General features: G+C 36.2%; 1 protein-coding gene across 11 annotated transcripts in view; it reads left to right on the forward strand.

Moving 5' to 3' along the window:
• Positions 1–13,726, forward strand: part of ADGRV1 (adhesion G protein-coupled receptor V1) — a 274,930-nt gene that overhangs the window by 109,699 nt on the left and 151,505 nt on the right. For 8 of the 11 annotated variants that reach the window (XM_064642967.1, XM_064642974.1, XM_064642968.1 and 5 more), the window contains 8 exons: positions 656–1,129; positions 1,880–2,023; positions 3,247–3,418; positions 3,896–4,031; positions 5,659–6,506; positions 8,847–8,988; positions 9,867–10,038; positions 12,559–12,801. In XM_064642967.1, coding sequence (XP_064499037.1) covers positions 656–1,129; positions 1,880–2,023; positions 3,247–3,418; positions 3,896–4,031; positions 5,659–6,506; positions 8,847–8,988; positions 9,867–10,038; positions 12,559–12,801 — 2,331 coding nt within the window. The remainder of the gene's footprint in view (positions 1–655; positions 1,130–1,879; positions 2,024–3,246; positions 3,419–3,895; positions 4,032–5,658; positions 6,507–8,846; positions 8,989–9,866; positions 10,039–12,558; positions 12,802–13,726) is intronic. The other 3 variants (XM_064642969.1, XM_064642972.1, XM_064642978.1) reach the window with 1 other exon arrangement.

A 13,726-nucleotide genomic window follows, 5' to 3' on the forward strand; every position in this document is an offset into this window, starting at 1 on the left:
AAAATTTCTGTTGCTTGTTTCTCAAATTAATTTTAAAAAGGTTGCCTGTTAGAGTGAATTTAGCAAGGGCTTTGCTTTTGATGGCAGAAAAGGAGACCATACTTTCATAGTGAGCTTTCTTTGAGATCATCACAATTTACTTTTTTTTAGCCAAAATCAAACTTTTTTGAACCATCATTCACATGTTTTTTTACCTGAAGTTTTTTAGAAGTCAGTGTTTTAACAGGAACTCATTTAAATGAAAAATAAATTAACCAATTAATAGATGCATCTCCTGTGTTTAATAAGAGTTCTTCATCCCTTTCTGATAGGAGGAACCTTGGAAACAGGAAAAACAGCAAGGATATTTTAGTGTAAAAATAGAAATAATTTTTTTTAAATGTTCAGAGATTCCGTATAGTTTTATATAAATCTTCTGAAGGTAGAGAGAGGAAATCGTAATAGTACTGTTAGTGGAATAGCACACCGTTTGTAAGATAATATTTTTACTTCTTTTTATGCCTAAACCAATTTTTATTTTTATACCTAACCCAAATTGTATTAAATAGCAGTCAGTTCCATATCCTGTCTGTGCTGAATTGTGAATATGCAGCTTTCTAACTTTGCAAGTAATTTTGCTTCCTTTTGTTTTGTGCATTTTCCATGCTCATTTCAGGTTTACTGGGATATACACAGTGAATCTGACATCACGGGTGACTTTCTTAAGACAGAGGGCTCTATTGTCATTGCTGACCAGCAGAGTACAGCTGAGATAATTATCTGCCTGTTACCTGATGATATTCCTGAACTGGATGAGAACTATGTGGTGCAGCTGATTTCAGTGGAAGGTGGAGCAGATATAGACCAAGAGAAAAGAATTTCAAAGATCACAGTGTTTGCCAATGATGATCCTTACGGAGTGTTTGCCCTGTACTCTGATCAGCAGTCAGTATTGGTAGAGAAGAACCTGGATCGATATGTTCAGATTAATGTAACTCGGCATGCTGGGGCATTTGGAGAAGTGATGGTTGAGTACCATGTCATGTCTCATCATGAGGAAACGCTAATTGAACCTGAAAATGAGGTGGGATTCCTCACAATAGAAGATGGTGCCAGCTTTGGAGTTAAAAGAGTGCCAATAAGCAACGAGGTGTGTTTTAGCTCCTATGTTATCTGCTGTTTTCATCTACTTTGTCATAATACAAATAAGATACTAAACTCTCACTAACATCCACTATGAAGAAGTAGAAAAGACAGTTTGTGTTACGAATTTCCTATTTATTGAGTAGAATGGGGTTCACATAACACATTCTCTGTTAATAATTGCAAAATAACTCTATGCATTTGTGTACACACAAAGTGTGTACTTTGTGTTTCCTTACTCATTGCTTTGTGTTACTGTCAGTTCAATATCTTATTATTTACATGTATGCAGATACTTTCTCAAGTTTCCCTTTTGGGTTGCAGATGGTGATCTGTCATTACCGACCCACAGAGCAGCAGATAAATGTACCTGCAGTTCTCTGTGTTTCCCAGTTGTTTATTACTGTTATTACAGTCTTAGATCCACACTTAAATACTCTTACATCCATCTTACTTATTTTTAATCCTAAGGACAAGCTAAGGCCCACTGTGTTAGATACAACTTATTAAAATGACAGTTTGCTCTACAAACTCGGACTTCAGCAAACTGCTGACGGATCACCTTCACCATATTGATGGTTTAACTGTATTTCTTTTAAGAAACATAATCAACAGAACACTTGAATATGCTGGGTTTTGTATGCAAATAGAACAAAATCTGTAGATCGTTCTGTTACTTAATTATTTGAACTGGTGGCTGACATGTTTGTAATGGAATTACACTTCTACCTTTTTAATTAAATTCTCTTTCTCAAAGGCATTTATTTTTCTGGGCTTGAATTTTACTCTGGAACTTACTAATGTAAGCCTGGTTAGGGGAAGTGCCAAGGATGTGCCTAAAATATTAGGAAAAGCAAAGTCTGCTGTGCTGCTTATTCCTGAGGAAGCTGCCAATTCACAGGTCAGTAGTCTGTTTGCAGTGTAATGTTTTTACCACAGAGGAAAGGTACTCCTCATTGCAAAAGAGAGCTTCTATAAGAATTCAGTTGGCTCTGTGAAGTTTTCATCATGGCAACCAATATAATGACTAATAAGATTTTTCCAGTTAGTACTTGTACTGTTCATCTGATACAAATTCTTATAGAAATATCTTAATACAGTTGGAAAAAGTGTCTTCATCTATAGAACATAAATAGTTTAAATAATATGGCTAATTTATACTTTTATTTACATGAAAGGGAAATTCTGAGACTTACAGGAAACTAATTAATCAGAACAATGCCATTTCTTTAAGAATAGCAGCCCCAAAGTAGATAACAGCACATATGCAGTATTAAGTACAAAAAGAGATGGAGATTATGCTTGGTTTTAGTGCAGATATTTCTAAATTTGCCTAATCACTGAATGATAATTTTTTTCATTTTTCTGCTCTATATGAGAGTGAGAAAAGATAATTTGTCTATTCTGATATAGTATATGTGCTGCTGTTCCCTCTTTGTATGTCAGGTAAAGGCAATAGCATGCTGAGTTTTTAACTCATAAATTTTATTGAAGTTTTTCTTTAATGGTTTTAATTATCTTGAAGCAATTTTCTGATTTTTAATTTGCAATGGAACTTAATTCAAATACTGTTTCTGTAAACACTGATTACAGAAAGACTATTATATACTATATGCTACAATGTATCCATTTATCATTGCTTTTATAATGCGCATATTGTCCATTCAGTCCTATTTACTGCTCAGAGAAAAAGAAAAGTAGATCAGAGTAGCAAGAATAATTTTTTGAACAATATCATGTGGCAACAACTTACTTTTCACTGGATACACAATTAATAACTTATTTTACACCTTTATCTGTCAGCAGTGAGGGCAACTTGATTTGATTTTCTTCTAAACAAGAGGCACAAAATGCTGTATTCACTGGTTTTGGTACTGAAATGTCAGTCGTACTTGTTCCTTTTCCGTACAATCTGATTCTCAGAAATCTAAAATGTATTGTTAAAGAGCATGATGGAATAATACATATGCATATACACACATGCATAGATGTATGTACATACATACAACTTTATGAATGCATCCTTATTGTAAAATGCCCATTTTACAAAATATAGTATGCTTTTACATATGTTAAGACCCATTTTTATTCAATTTTCTGACAAAATCTACTATGTTTCCACAGGTTGGCTTTAAATCTGTGATATTACGACTTACAAACATTGCATCAGGGACAGGCCATGCCATCATAACCAGAAAAGGAGTTTATGGCTCTGTAACAGTTAGCTGGATTTCAGGATACCCACCAGACCTAGTCACTGACTCTGCTCAGACAGGCAATATTACTCCTTCACTTGGTGAGTACCTGTCACAATAAGCTATGTACAGCTACAAGTACAACAGCTATGACAGTTGTATAAGTGACGATACCATGTTTTAGTTATTTGTACCTCTGTACCTGTTTCTTTCATTAATGAAGAGTCATTAGAATGAAATTGTGTGATCCAATTTTTATCTGTAAGTATTTTTCTTTTATGAGCTAATCTTCATAGATACAATGCTACGCCCCTGAAGGACAGCTTTATATAGAAAAGACCCTTATCATGAAGATTTCTTCACCCTCAGCGGAGTGGAATTGTGACTAAAGTCCCTGTCTCCGTATATCCTCAGATAAAAAGAGAATTCCAGTTTAGTGAGTTGGTTAGAGCATGGTGCTAATAATACCAAGGTTGAGAGTTTGATTCCCCATATAGGCCATTCGCTTAAGAGCTGGACTTAATCATCCTTATGGGTCTCTTCCAACTCAGAATATTCTGTGATTCTTCTCCTTTCAGGTACTGTTATGTTTTCCTCCAGGGAGGAAAGTAAAGTGATTTCATTTCAGGCTATTCCAAGCCTAAATAAGTGTGAGTCATTTGCCATCACTTTAACAGCAGTGCACAGCAATGTGTCTGGTGGGGCTCGCCTGAGGTAAGGATGTTACTTACACTTTCAAGTTGCAGAGATGCTGTAAGAATTATGACCTGTATATAGGCATATACCTCATACAAATCCATATTAAATTATAGGTAGCTAGCAAATTTTAGTACCTTCTTTGATAAATTTGTATGTCTTGTCTCAGGTGGAAACAAGTGTCAGTACTGCGGATCTGACCTGATTGGAACTGAGACTTTCCTTCAATTCCAGTCTATTTCCTGTCATTGGGATCCAAAGTGCCTAGAATGTTCCTAGAATGATGGAAACAGTTAGGAAAATGAAGAACTGAGATCAACAGTTAACCAGGAAGCTGAAGAACGAAATAAACTTTGACAATTTTCAGTGTCCCTAAAACTCCATATTTAGAAGATCTTAGATAACAAACATTATTTAAAATAAATAAAATGAAACGAAATGCTGTAGAAATGCTTAACTTATATAAAACCCTCTTTTTATTCTTAAAAACAAAAACATTACTTTCAGTGTAGTTTTTCATCTCAGTTAAGCTGTTATCTGTTCTTCAAACTATTTTCATTCTTCTTTACTCATTGATAGCTAAAAATGGTATGAAAAGAATGAACATAGAGTGACACTGTGTGAGAAGGCAATTGGTTTCATCATATTAGACTTACACTGGCAAATCTGAAGGAAGCAAGGAGCGAACAAGGTGGCTAAATTCCTCAAACTGCCCCATTCTCTTGGGCTTGTCCACCCTATGGACTGGTGTTCTCAGGGCTCACGTTCACTGTGCGAGTCAAATACCTTGAGTGTATAAGAATGACCTTTCCTAGAAAACGTAAGACTACATCCCACAGCAGATAGAGCTGACAATTACTTTGGAGATTTTTTGGCTTCTGTAGTGGTGGAAGGGTCTCGTTTGTTAGCCAAAACCACTCACTGTAATTGTAGTGTCATTTGGTAGCCTCTGGCACTGAATAATGGGTCAGTTTTAGAGATAAATATATGAGCCAAGATTTAACAGTCTTAGTCTAATATTTTCTAATAAGAAGGGGATATATTTAATATAAGCAAAGTAAACCTAAAATTGATATTGATAACAAGGCTCAGATCTGGAAAAAAGTATGATGAGTAATGTTATGAAGGGACAGTTAGTATTTCAAAGCTCCACTGTATATTTTAAAATAACTTCCTGTCCTTCTCTAGCTTCCTGGCTAAAACTGTAGATCTGCTAGCGTCTGACTACTCCTCAGTTTTCCCTCGGTACAGGAAGTTTGTTCAGTGTTTAAAACCGGTATTACTTGTAGTGGCTGTATGGTATTCGTGCATTGTGTCCACAACAGGAAAACATACTTTCCTTTATCTCTCCATTTTCCAGGAAGACCATATTTTATATATAATTTACTCAGTATCCTGTACTGACTTAGGATGTGTTGAGTCCATGAAGGGCTTTTCAATTCAATTACTGCAAAAGCATTTTTCAGGGACCCTCTTTATGTCTTGCTTTATATAGTTGCTATTTCTTTCCTCTACCATTACACATTTTCTAATCCACTTTCTTACAGCCGTCATTGATTTGCACACTGAAAATTATTATGCTTGACTGTTTTACTTTTTGTTATTCATATTTCCTCTCTCATCCTTGGTATCTTTTCTATTTCAGGTCAGGATTTACGATAGCTGAAATTGAGCCAATGGGGATTTTCCAGTTTGATCTTAACTCAAGATCTGTTTCAGTTGAAGAAGATGTACAGACGGTCACTCTACATGTACAAAGATTGTTTGGGTTTCGAAGTAATCTCACTAAATTGACATATGAGACCATTCCGGGAAGTGCCAAACCACAGGAGGACTTTATACCCATCTACAGTGGAGAGCTTATGTTTTTACATTTTCAGACAAGTGCTGTGATAGAATTATCAATAATTGATGACACTGTGTCTGAAATAGAGGAATTTTTTTTTGTAAATTTGACTTCTGTGGAAATTCTGGATGTTCAACCTGTGAACCTTGCCTGGAGTCCACGTTTAAATCCAGCTTTCAGTGTTGCAACAGTTAATATCCTGGCTAATGATATTCTTCATGGAATACTAAGTCTGGGGCCAGAATTTATTTATGTTGAAGAAGATGCAAACAACAATATGTCCAACACAGCAGTGCTTCAAATCAGAAGGACCAAGGAATTTACTGGTGATATTAAAATAACTGTAAAAACCTTCGGGGGAGTGAGTGCACAGAGTGGTGTAGATTTATATCCTTTTGGAAATGTTCATGGAAAATCAAACTTCACATGGGCAATGGAAGGAGAAGATTTTGAAGAACAGACAGTCTCTCTGACTTTGCTAGATGGAGAAAGAGAAAGCATGGTATCCATAAAAATTTTTGATGATGATGAGCCTGAAGGCCAGGAATTATTTTATGTTTTCCTCTCAAATCCTGAATATGGGGCTCAGATTGTGGAAGGGAAGGATGAACATGGATTTGCTGCTTTTTCAACAGTAATTATTGCAGGTAAAATAATTTCCCCTAGAAAACGAGTAAACATATTTGAATTAAATAACAGTAAATTATTCTGGTAGCAATTCTGATGTAAAGATTGTGATTCTATGTGGTAATAAGCAGGGTACTCTGTTCCCAAAGCTTAGGTTTTCCAGATCAGAGGAAGCATCTAGTCCGCTAAACCCATTGTACATCCCTTAGTAATGTAGCTCAAAATACATTTTTAGATGGTGCTTATCTCTCTTCTTTTCCTATTTTACTTCATGATAGGAGATGGCTGAGCAGAAAGCGTTTGCCTTGCAGCTGTAGAAGCATTTGCAGGCTCATTTTTCTTTGCCATTTTCCTTGTGCCAACCCTTCCCCTGGTACCTGAAGTTCCTATCTCAAAAGATCCATGACTTCCAAATTCAAAGAACAATTGGGATACTTTATGATACAGATCTGTGGCTATGAGAAGTGTCACCAATTAATTTTGATCTGAATATGAAAGTGTCCAACAGGAACCTGTTGCAGAGGTGCTGGGCTTCCATTATTCATTCTCATTTCTCAAGTATACATTCAGGAATGCTTTAAGCTTTTTTAACTTTTTTTTTTCCTTTTCCTAACTTGATCTAGAACATACGATTTTGTGAATGAAAATGTCATGGGGCATTTGAATACAGGAAGACTTAGTTCCTAAGATTACCATAAAACCGTAAGATTACCTGAAACAGGAAAGACATAAAAATTCAGTGATCTGTTATTTAAATAATGCGTTTTGACAGCAGTCCTTGATGGGAGACGAGCATAAGTTAAAATGAGATTTTGCCTGGGTATAAGGAAACATTTTTTTCTCTATAAACATAGAAGTTTACAGAGAGGCAGTGGCACAGGTTGCTCAGAGAGGTTGCACGGTCTCTTTCCACCCCTGGAATATTTCAAGCCCCAGCAACACAAAGTCCTGAGCCATCTGGTGTGTTTCAGAGCTGATTCAGCTTTCAGAAGGGTATTGGAACTAGAAGGCCCTTTTAACTAGAATTGTGCTGGCATTTTGTCAGATGTATTTCCTATACTTTGTATTTTTAAGTTGTCTTTTGCTTTTGCGATGTATAGAATTTCTACAAAGTATAAAAAAACAGTTTCTGCTTTTTTTGTTGATGATGTGCAGTTCATATATGCAGTGGTGTCATCCTCTCCTTCTGGGGATGGAAGAAAGGAATAGGCCTGCAAGGCATCAAGGAAGATTTTCTTTCAGTCACTATGCTACTGTGAGAAAGTGATGTCAGAGCTCCACTTTCTCTTAGCTTTTAGATATCTATCAGGCTTACCAACTGAATATAAACCAATCTTAACTGCAATATAGCTTAAGATTTAGAAACAAGTTGGGAATTGGAACAAGCATGTACCTGCATTTAACTGTATAGATAAATACTACAGGTTAAATGTTTGTGCATGCACATAACCAAACACACAGTTTCTGTTCATCTTATATATATTGACATTTAGTAATCACTGGCATGGAACCAAATAGCCTTTTCAGTTGCAGAGTAAAGCCATCACTACCTGCAAGGAGAAATCCTTCAGAAGCAAGATTTAATGAGGCAATGTAAAGACATTAGTTTCCTCTCATTAACACTGTTTGTTTTTTCTTCCACTACTGTTTTGCTGAAGTTATTTACATCTTCCCCTGAGAAAAAATTAGTGTTTTACAGCTCCCTAGTTCCACACACTGAATAAAGATGCAAGAGAAAAGCTGATGTAACAATCTGGGGAAATGAATGGGTTCAACAACATTCTGGGTAGGATGAATAAGAAAGCTTGAATTTTGTGTTTGAAAGCCCGTCTTTGTCCCAGTATCTATTGTTACAATGCTGTCCATCTAGGCATACATTGGGGTCCACTTCTGTTCAGAAAGAACATTGTAAGTGTTGTTATAAATATAAAATAATATGACTAAAGTGATGTTTTATAAGGGCATTATAAGCAAGGCTTTGTCAAAAGCTGTTCTGGACTACTGTAACACCTAGTCTCTTGAAGCCAAGAGACACAGAATTCAATCAGTTTGTTGAATGTTCCTGAAAATACAGGTTTATCTGCAAAAATAGTGCCAGGAGTCTCATAAGGAATTTACTTTCAAAAACACTTATTCTACTGATTAAAATAAAATTTGGAAATGCCAACATTTGAAGTTCTAAATAATTATGGAGTGTAAATCAAGAGTAGAAATATTAAAAGAAATTTTCTTGAGGTGTCCCCAAATAGTACTTCAAATAGTACTTTTCAGCATGCTTTTGATACCTTATTGTTTGGGGGTTTTTAGCAATTATCCGTAAAATTATAATTTACTCTCAGCTTAACTATCTTGCTTATTAGTTTCGTGGACTGTTTCCTACATAGGAAGTGATCTCCAGAATGGCATTTTGGGATTCATTCCAGAAGTACAAAGTGGTTTGGTACTTGATGAAGACTCAGACAACAGAGAGGTGCTGCTGACTGTCGCACGACAACCGAACAGGTGCGGGCAACAGCTGATTCCAGTGCTCTCCCACACTCTGTAATGGGCTGTGTTGAATCACAGAAGCTGCTGTTAGTGGAAGAGGTTTTCATCACAGGTTTAAAATAAGTCTTTGCTTTTCAGCTCTTTTAATAACTTTCCAGAATTTGGCAAAGGGACATTTAAGTTGCGAATGTAATTAGAGCTGTCACAGTGTTGGTGTACGGCAGAACAGGAAAAAAACCCAAATGCTTTCCAACATATAGTGTAAGACAGCAAGTGTGAAGGTTTTGCTTAAGGTGAAGTATTTGCACTGCTAAAGGTGTAACTCTAGTTCTCATCTCCTTTTGTAGTATAAGTAGCTGTGAATACTATAAGGAGGAATTAAGAAGTTACATGCCAGTATGCTTATGTCTTCATTCACAGAGATAGTATGAGCTTTTTTCTAATTAATATATATATGTAGTATGCTTGTGTGGACTTTAAACAAATATGTTCAAGTACTCTAAGTTCCTTAGAGTTATAGGAAAGACAAATTCTGCCTGGCTTTCCAGGCAGATGGTTATTATAATATTAAGGAAAGTACTTGGGAACATCCCTGTGTTCCAAGCACCAGTTTCTTATTCAGATAATCACATGTTGTCTGAAACAAAAATTGAGGAGAATCTGAGTGCCCATAATTGCTTTATTTTATCCCTCTGTTACTTTTTTAATAATCTGAATAGATTTTAGAGGAAGGAATGTAAATAAAAAAGAGCTATTTTTTCATTGTAAAGCAGTTTATTCCCTAATGATAAGTTTTGAACAGTAACATAAAATGTATGTTACCTCTGTGTTTTATGTTTCTTAAAGTAGTGCTCTCCTTCAGTACATGTATACTCCTCTTGTTTTGTTTATAGGGCTTTTGAAGATGTGGAGATCTTCTGGCGTGTGACCTTTAATAAAACAGTTGTTGTCCTTCTGAAGGATGGCATGAACTTGGAGAATGAACTTGTATCTGTGCTGGGAGCCACGACCTGCATGGCAGGTCAGACAATGTGCAACATCTCCATTGAAATAAAGCCTGATGAGGTAAATAATTATTGCTTATTTATGTACAGCACTGTGATATTGAATTGCAATTTATCAAGATGAAAAAACTCCTCTGATCCAGAGAAACTGATGTTTAGTTTGAAGATAACTTGACATCTGCTTAGTTTCTCTGCAACATGTTTATTTGTAGGCTTGTACTGCCTCTATTGTGACTGGTAAAAATTTAGGAAGGAGATGAGTGTTTAGTTTAAAGACTAAATTACAGATCTCAGATTTTCATGGAACAATAAGAAGAAAAGAATGGAGTTGTTTCAGTGAAATGCTTATTCATTTACTGAACTGTCACCCTTCACACAGTAAGTTTTTCATCTATCAAAGCACTTCTTGGGGTGATTTATGGAAAGCATATTCTATAAATAATATCTCATTCCACAAAAGAACTTTTATTCCAATTTGTGTGTAATTTTAAATTCCTAAATCTAGCACAGTGATCTGTGAAAGATCTACTCATAAAACTGCGTAAGAATCTCTGAGTGTCTAAAATTCTGTTGCTATGCACATCCAGCTTGTGAATAGTGAAGTTCAGTATAGGAGCCATCATCCACTAAATGGCATTTGTCAGTTGGGTGTGCCTAAGTGTAAGTGCCTGTGAGTCCCAGCTGGCATTCTCAAATACAGATATGACTGAACTAAACACAAAGCACAGCATTCAGTCTTTTTATTGAAAAGAGAAGGAAAAAATATTTTTGTGTGAATAACTAGGGGTTAGAGTAATCCCTTAGGAAAGGAAGGATTAATGTTTGATTAATGTTTCTTTCAAAGTCTGGGAATTTTAAACTTTTTAAGAAATTATCCTAGCAGCCAGGCTAGTGTCAAAGCTGAAGTCTAGGCAGTGGAAAAGGACTGGATGAGAAAGTTTCCATGTTTTTTTCTAACTTCATTTTAGAGAATAATGCAAGATGTTGGATATGGAAAGTAGAGATTTCCTACTAGGAACCAGGATGCATTCTCTTAGTTCAGTAAGAGGGCCATTTTTCATCTTCATATATTATCTTTACAATGCAGACCCAATGAATAAAATATATAGGTGTGTGGGTCACAGGCTGCCTTGCTGACTAAAATGGGGTTTTGAACCAATTTAGTCCAAAGGAGTGATATAACTGTTTAATGACAGAAGTGCAGAAGCTGCAGAGACTTGCAGTTGTGACACATGAAGCAAAAGCCTGTGCCATTCTAGCAAGTGCTAATGGAAGGCTAAAGCTCCCCAAGCATTCCAGTAAAATTGTGCTTGTCATCAGTCAAGATCATAATTTAGAGAAATATTTAACAATTTAATTGCAAAAATATATACTGTTTATCCTTCCAAATATTTCCTAATTCTTCTTCCAGTTCTGCTTTCATAAGTTAGTTTATGAAGTAGTAGTCAATACATTACAAAACGATGAAGTAATAAACACATTAAATGACTATTTTACATTTTTATGTGACACATTCTAGCTTTTGTAACTTTTTACTTAGTCATCTGTACTGACTTCATTAGCTAAAATCCTAGAATTAAAGTAGGATTTCCAAAAATTCAGTGCTGAAATAAAAAGCTATGTTCACTAAAAAAAAAAAAAAGTCTTCAGTGGTCATCATTTTTTGTAATGCTATTTTCTTGTACAGAACTACTCTCTTTTTTTTTTAAGTTTGCTACTTGACAAGTGCATGCAATAGGTACAAATAGCATTTTTCTGATCATTTCTGGAATCTTAGTAATAATTTTTTTAGATGTTACATTTGTATTGTAGGTACAGAATCAAAGATGAGGCTAAACATGATATTGTAACCTTAATACTGCTACCTTATTTTCAATAAGTAACCAAAATTCAATAGCCTGTATTTTCAAAATGACAGATTTCTCTGTTTCTGCAACCTCAGAGAAGTTTATCTGAGCTCTGGGATTTTCAATCAATTCAGTTAAGTGTGCAAATCTACTGAGATTTTCTTGTAAAAACATGCATAAATACTTTAGTGTTTAAATACTAAGGTTGTATGTAAAATGTCAGAACTTTGACTGAGTTCAGTACTTGAATACAATCAAGTTAATTAATTGCAATTTCAAAACTGCATACTTACTACTGTGCAGTTTTTCCACAGGTGAGTAGATGTGTACATGCCTGTTTGTAAGGTTAAAAGAGAATGGAAGAGCAAATTCTTCAGAAGATGTACATCTATGTAAATCCATAATCTGGAATCTGGAGCTCTTGAAGAGTTTACTGCCATGTATGGCAAATTTACAGCCACAATACCTGTACTATATAAATAGCTGCTTCAATGCAATAAGTTTCATGTGAAAATCTGGAATTTAATTATTGTGACTGAAAGAGTGGTGCCTATTGGAATACTGTTTTTAGGATATAATTCATTGTAATTATTGCACATTTCAGGAAGCATGCTTGTGGTAAGTGTTAGTACAAGTAATTTGCATTGTGCATGCAAAACAATATATACATTTTTTTAAAGCTGAAAGTAATTAATACATCTTATGATGATATGAAAATCATTCCTCACTTACAGGTACCTGAATTTGAAACTTATATTTTTGTTGAGCTGTATGCTGTAAGCACAGGAGCTGCATTGAACAGCAGTGCCAGATTTGCTTTTATAACAGTCCTGGAAAGTGATCCTCTTCATGGTTTGGTGTATTTTGCTGTGGGATCTCGTTTTGCTGTGGCTTATAAGAAGACAGCTTTAATCAGCCTGCAAGTTCTTAGAGATTCTAGTACATCTGTAACCACAACAGTTAGCTACAGCATGCAGGTAAGACTTATTATTATTTAACTTATTTTTATATTTTTTCTGAACTTTAGGAAAGTAGACTTCTGGCTCTTCAGGGAGGGAGTGACTGGGATCCCCTGGGAGACTGCCCTTGGAAACAAGGGAGTAGAACAGAGCTGTCAGATCTTCTAGGAAGACTTTCACAGAGCGCAAGAGTTAGTAATCCCTGGGAGCAGGAAATCAGGCAGTGAAGGCAAGAGATTGGAAAGGCTGAGTCAGGACCTGCTGGTCAAATCAAAGAAAAAGAAGCAAATGTACAGACATTTGAAGCAAGAACAGGTGACCTGGGAAGAGTATAGAGATGAACTTCGGTTGTGTAGGTATGGGCTAAGGAAATCCAAGGCAAAGGTGGAACTGAACCTTGCAAAGAAAACAAAGAATAACAGGAAGGGCTTCTACAGGTATGTTAACCCAAAAAGGAAGGTCAAAGAAGGTGTTATCCACCCTTATAAACAATGATGGAAAACTGGTAACAACAGATGAGGAGAAGGCTGAGGTACTCAACAACTTTTTTGCCTCAGTCTTCACTGGCAACCTCTCTTCCCACACCTCTTGGACAGCAGGGTTGGGACTTGGGGAGCAGAGTTCCTCCCACTGTAAGAGAAGCTGGTGACCACCTGAGGTTGGTGACCACCTGAGGAACCTACACGTACCTGAGTCATAAGCTGCAATCACCAACCATGGGAAGTTCAACAAGGGAAAGTGCTGTATTCTGCTCCTGGGATGGGGCAACCCTGGATGTATGGACAGACTGGGGAATGAGGGGCTGGAAAGCAGCTCTTTGGAAAGGGACCTGAGGGTCCTGGCCGATGGCAAGTGGAATATGAGTCAGCAGTGCCCTGGCAGCCAAGAGGGCCAACCCTGTCCTGGGGGGAATCAGACAAAGCATCGCCAGCTGGTCGAGGGA

The sequence above is a fragment of the Pseudopipra pipra genome, chromosome Z, assembly GCF_036250125.1.
Source record: "Pseudopipra pipra isolate bDixPip1 chromosome Z, bDixPip1.hap1, whole genome shotgun sequence".
Classification (NCBI taxonomy): Eukaryota; Metazoa; Chordata; class Aves; order Passeriformes; family Pipridae; genus Pseudopipra; species Pseudopipra pipra.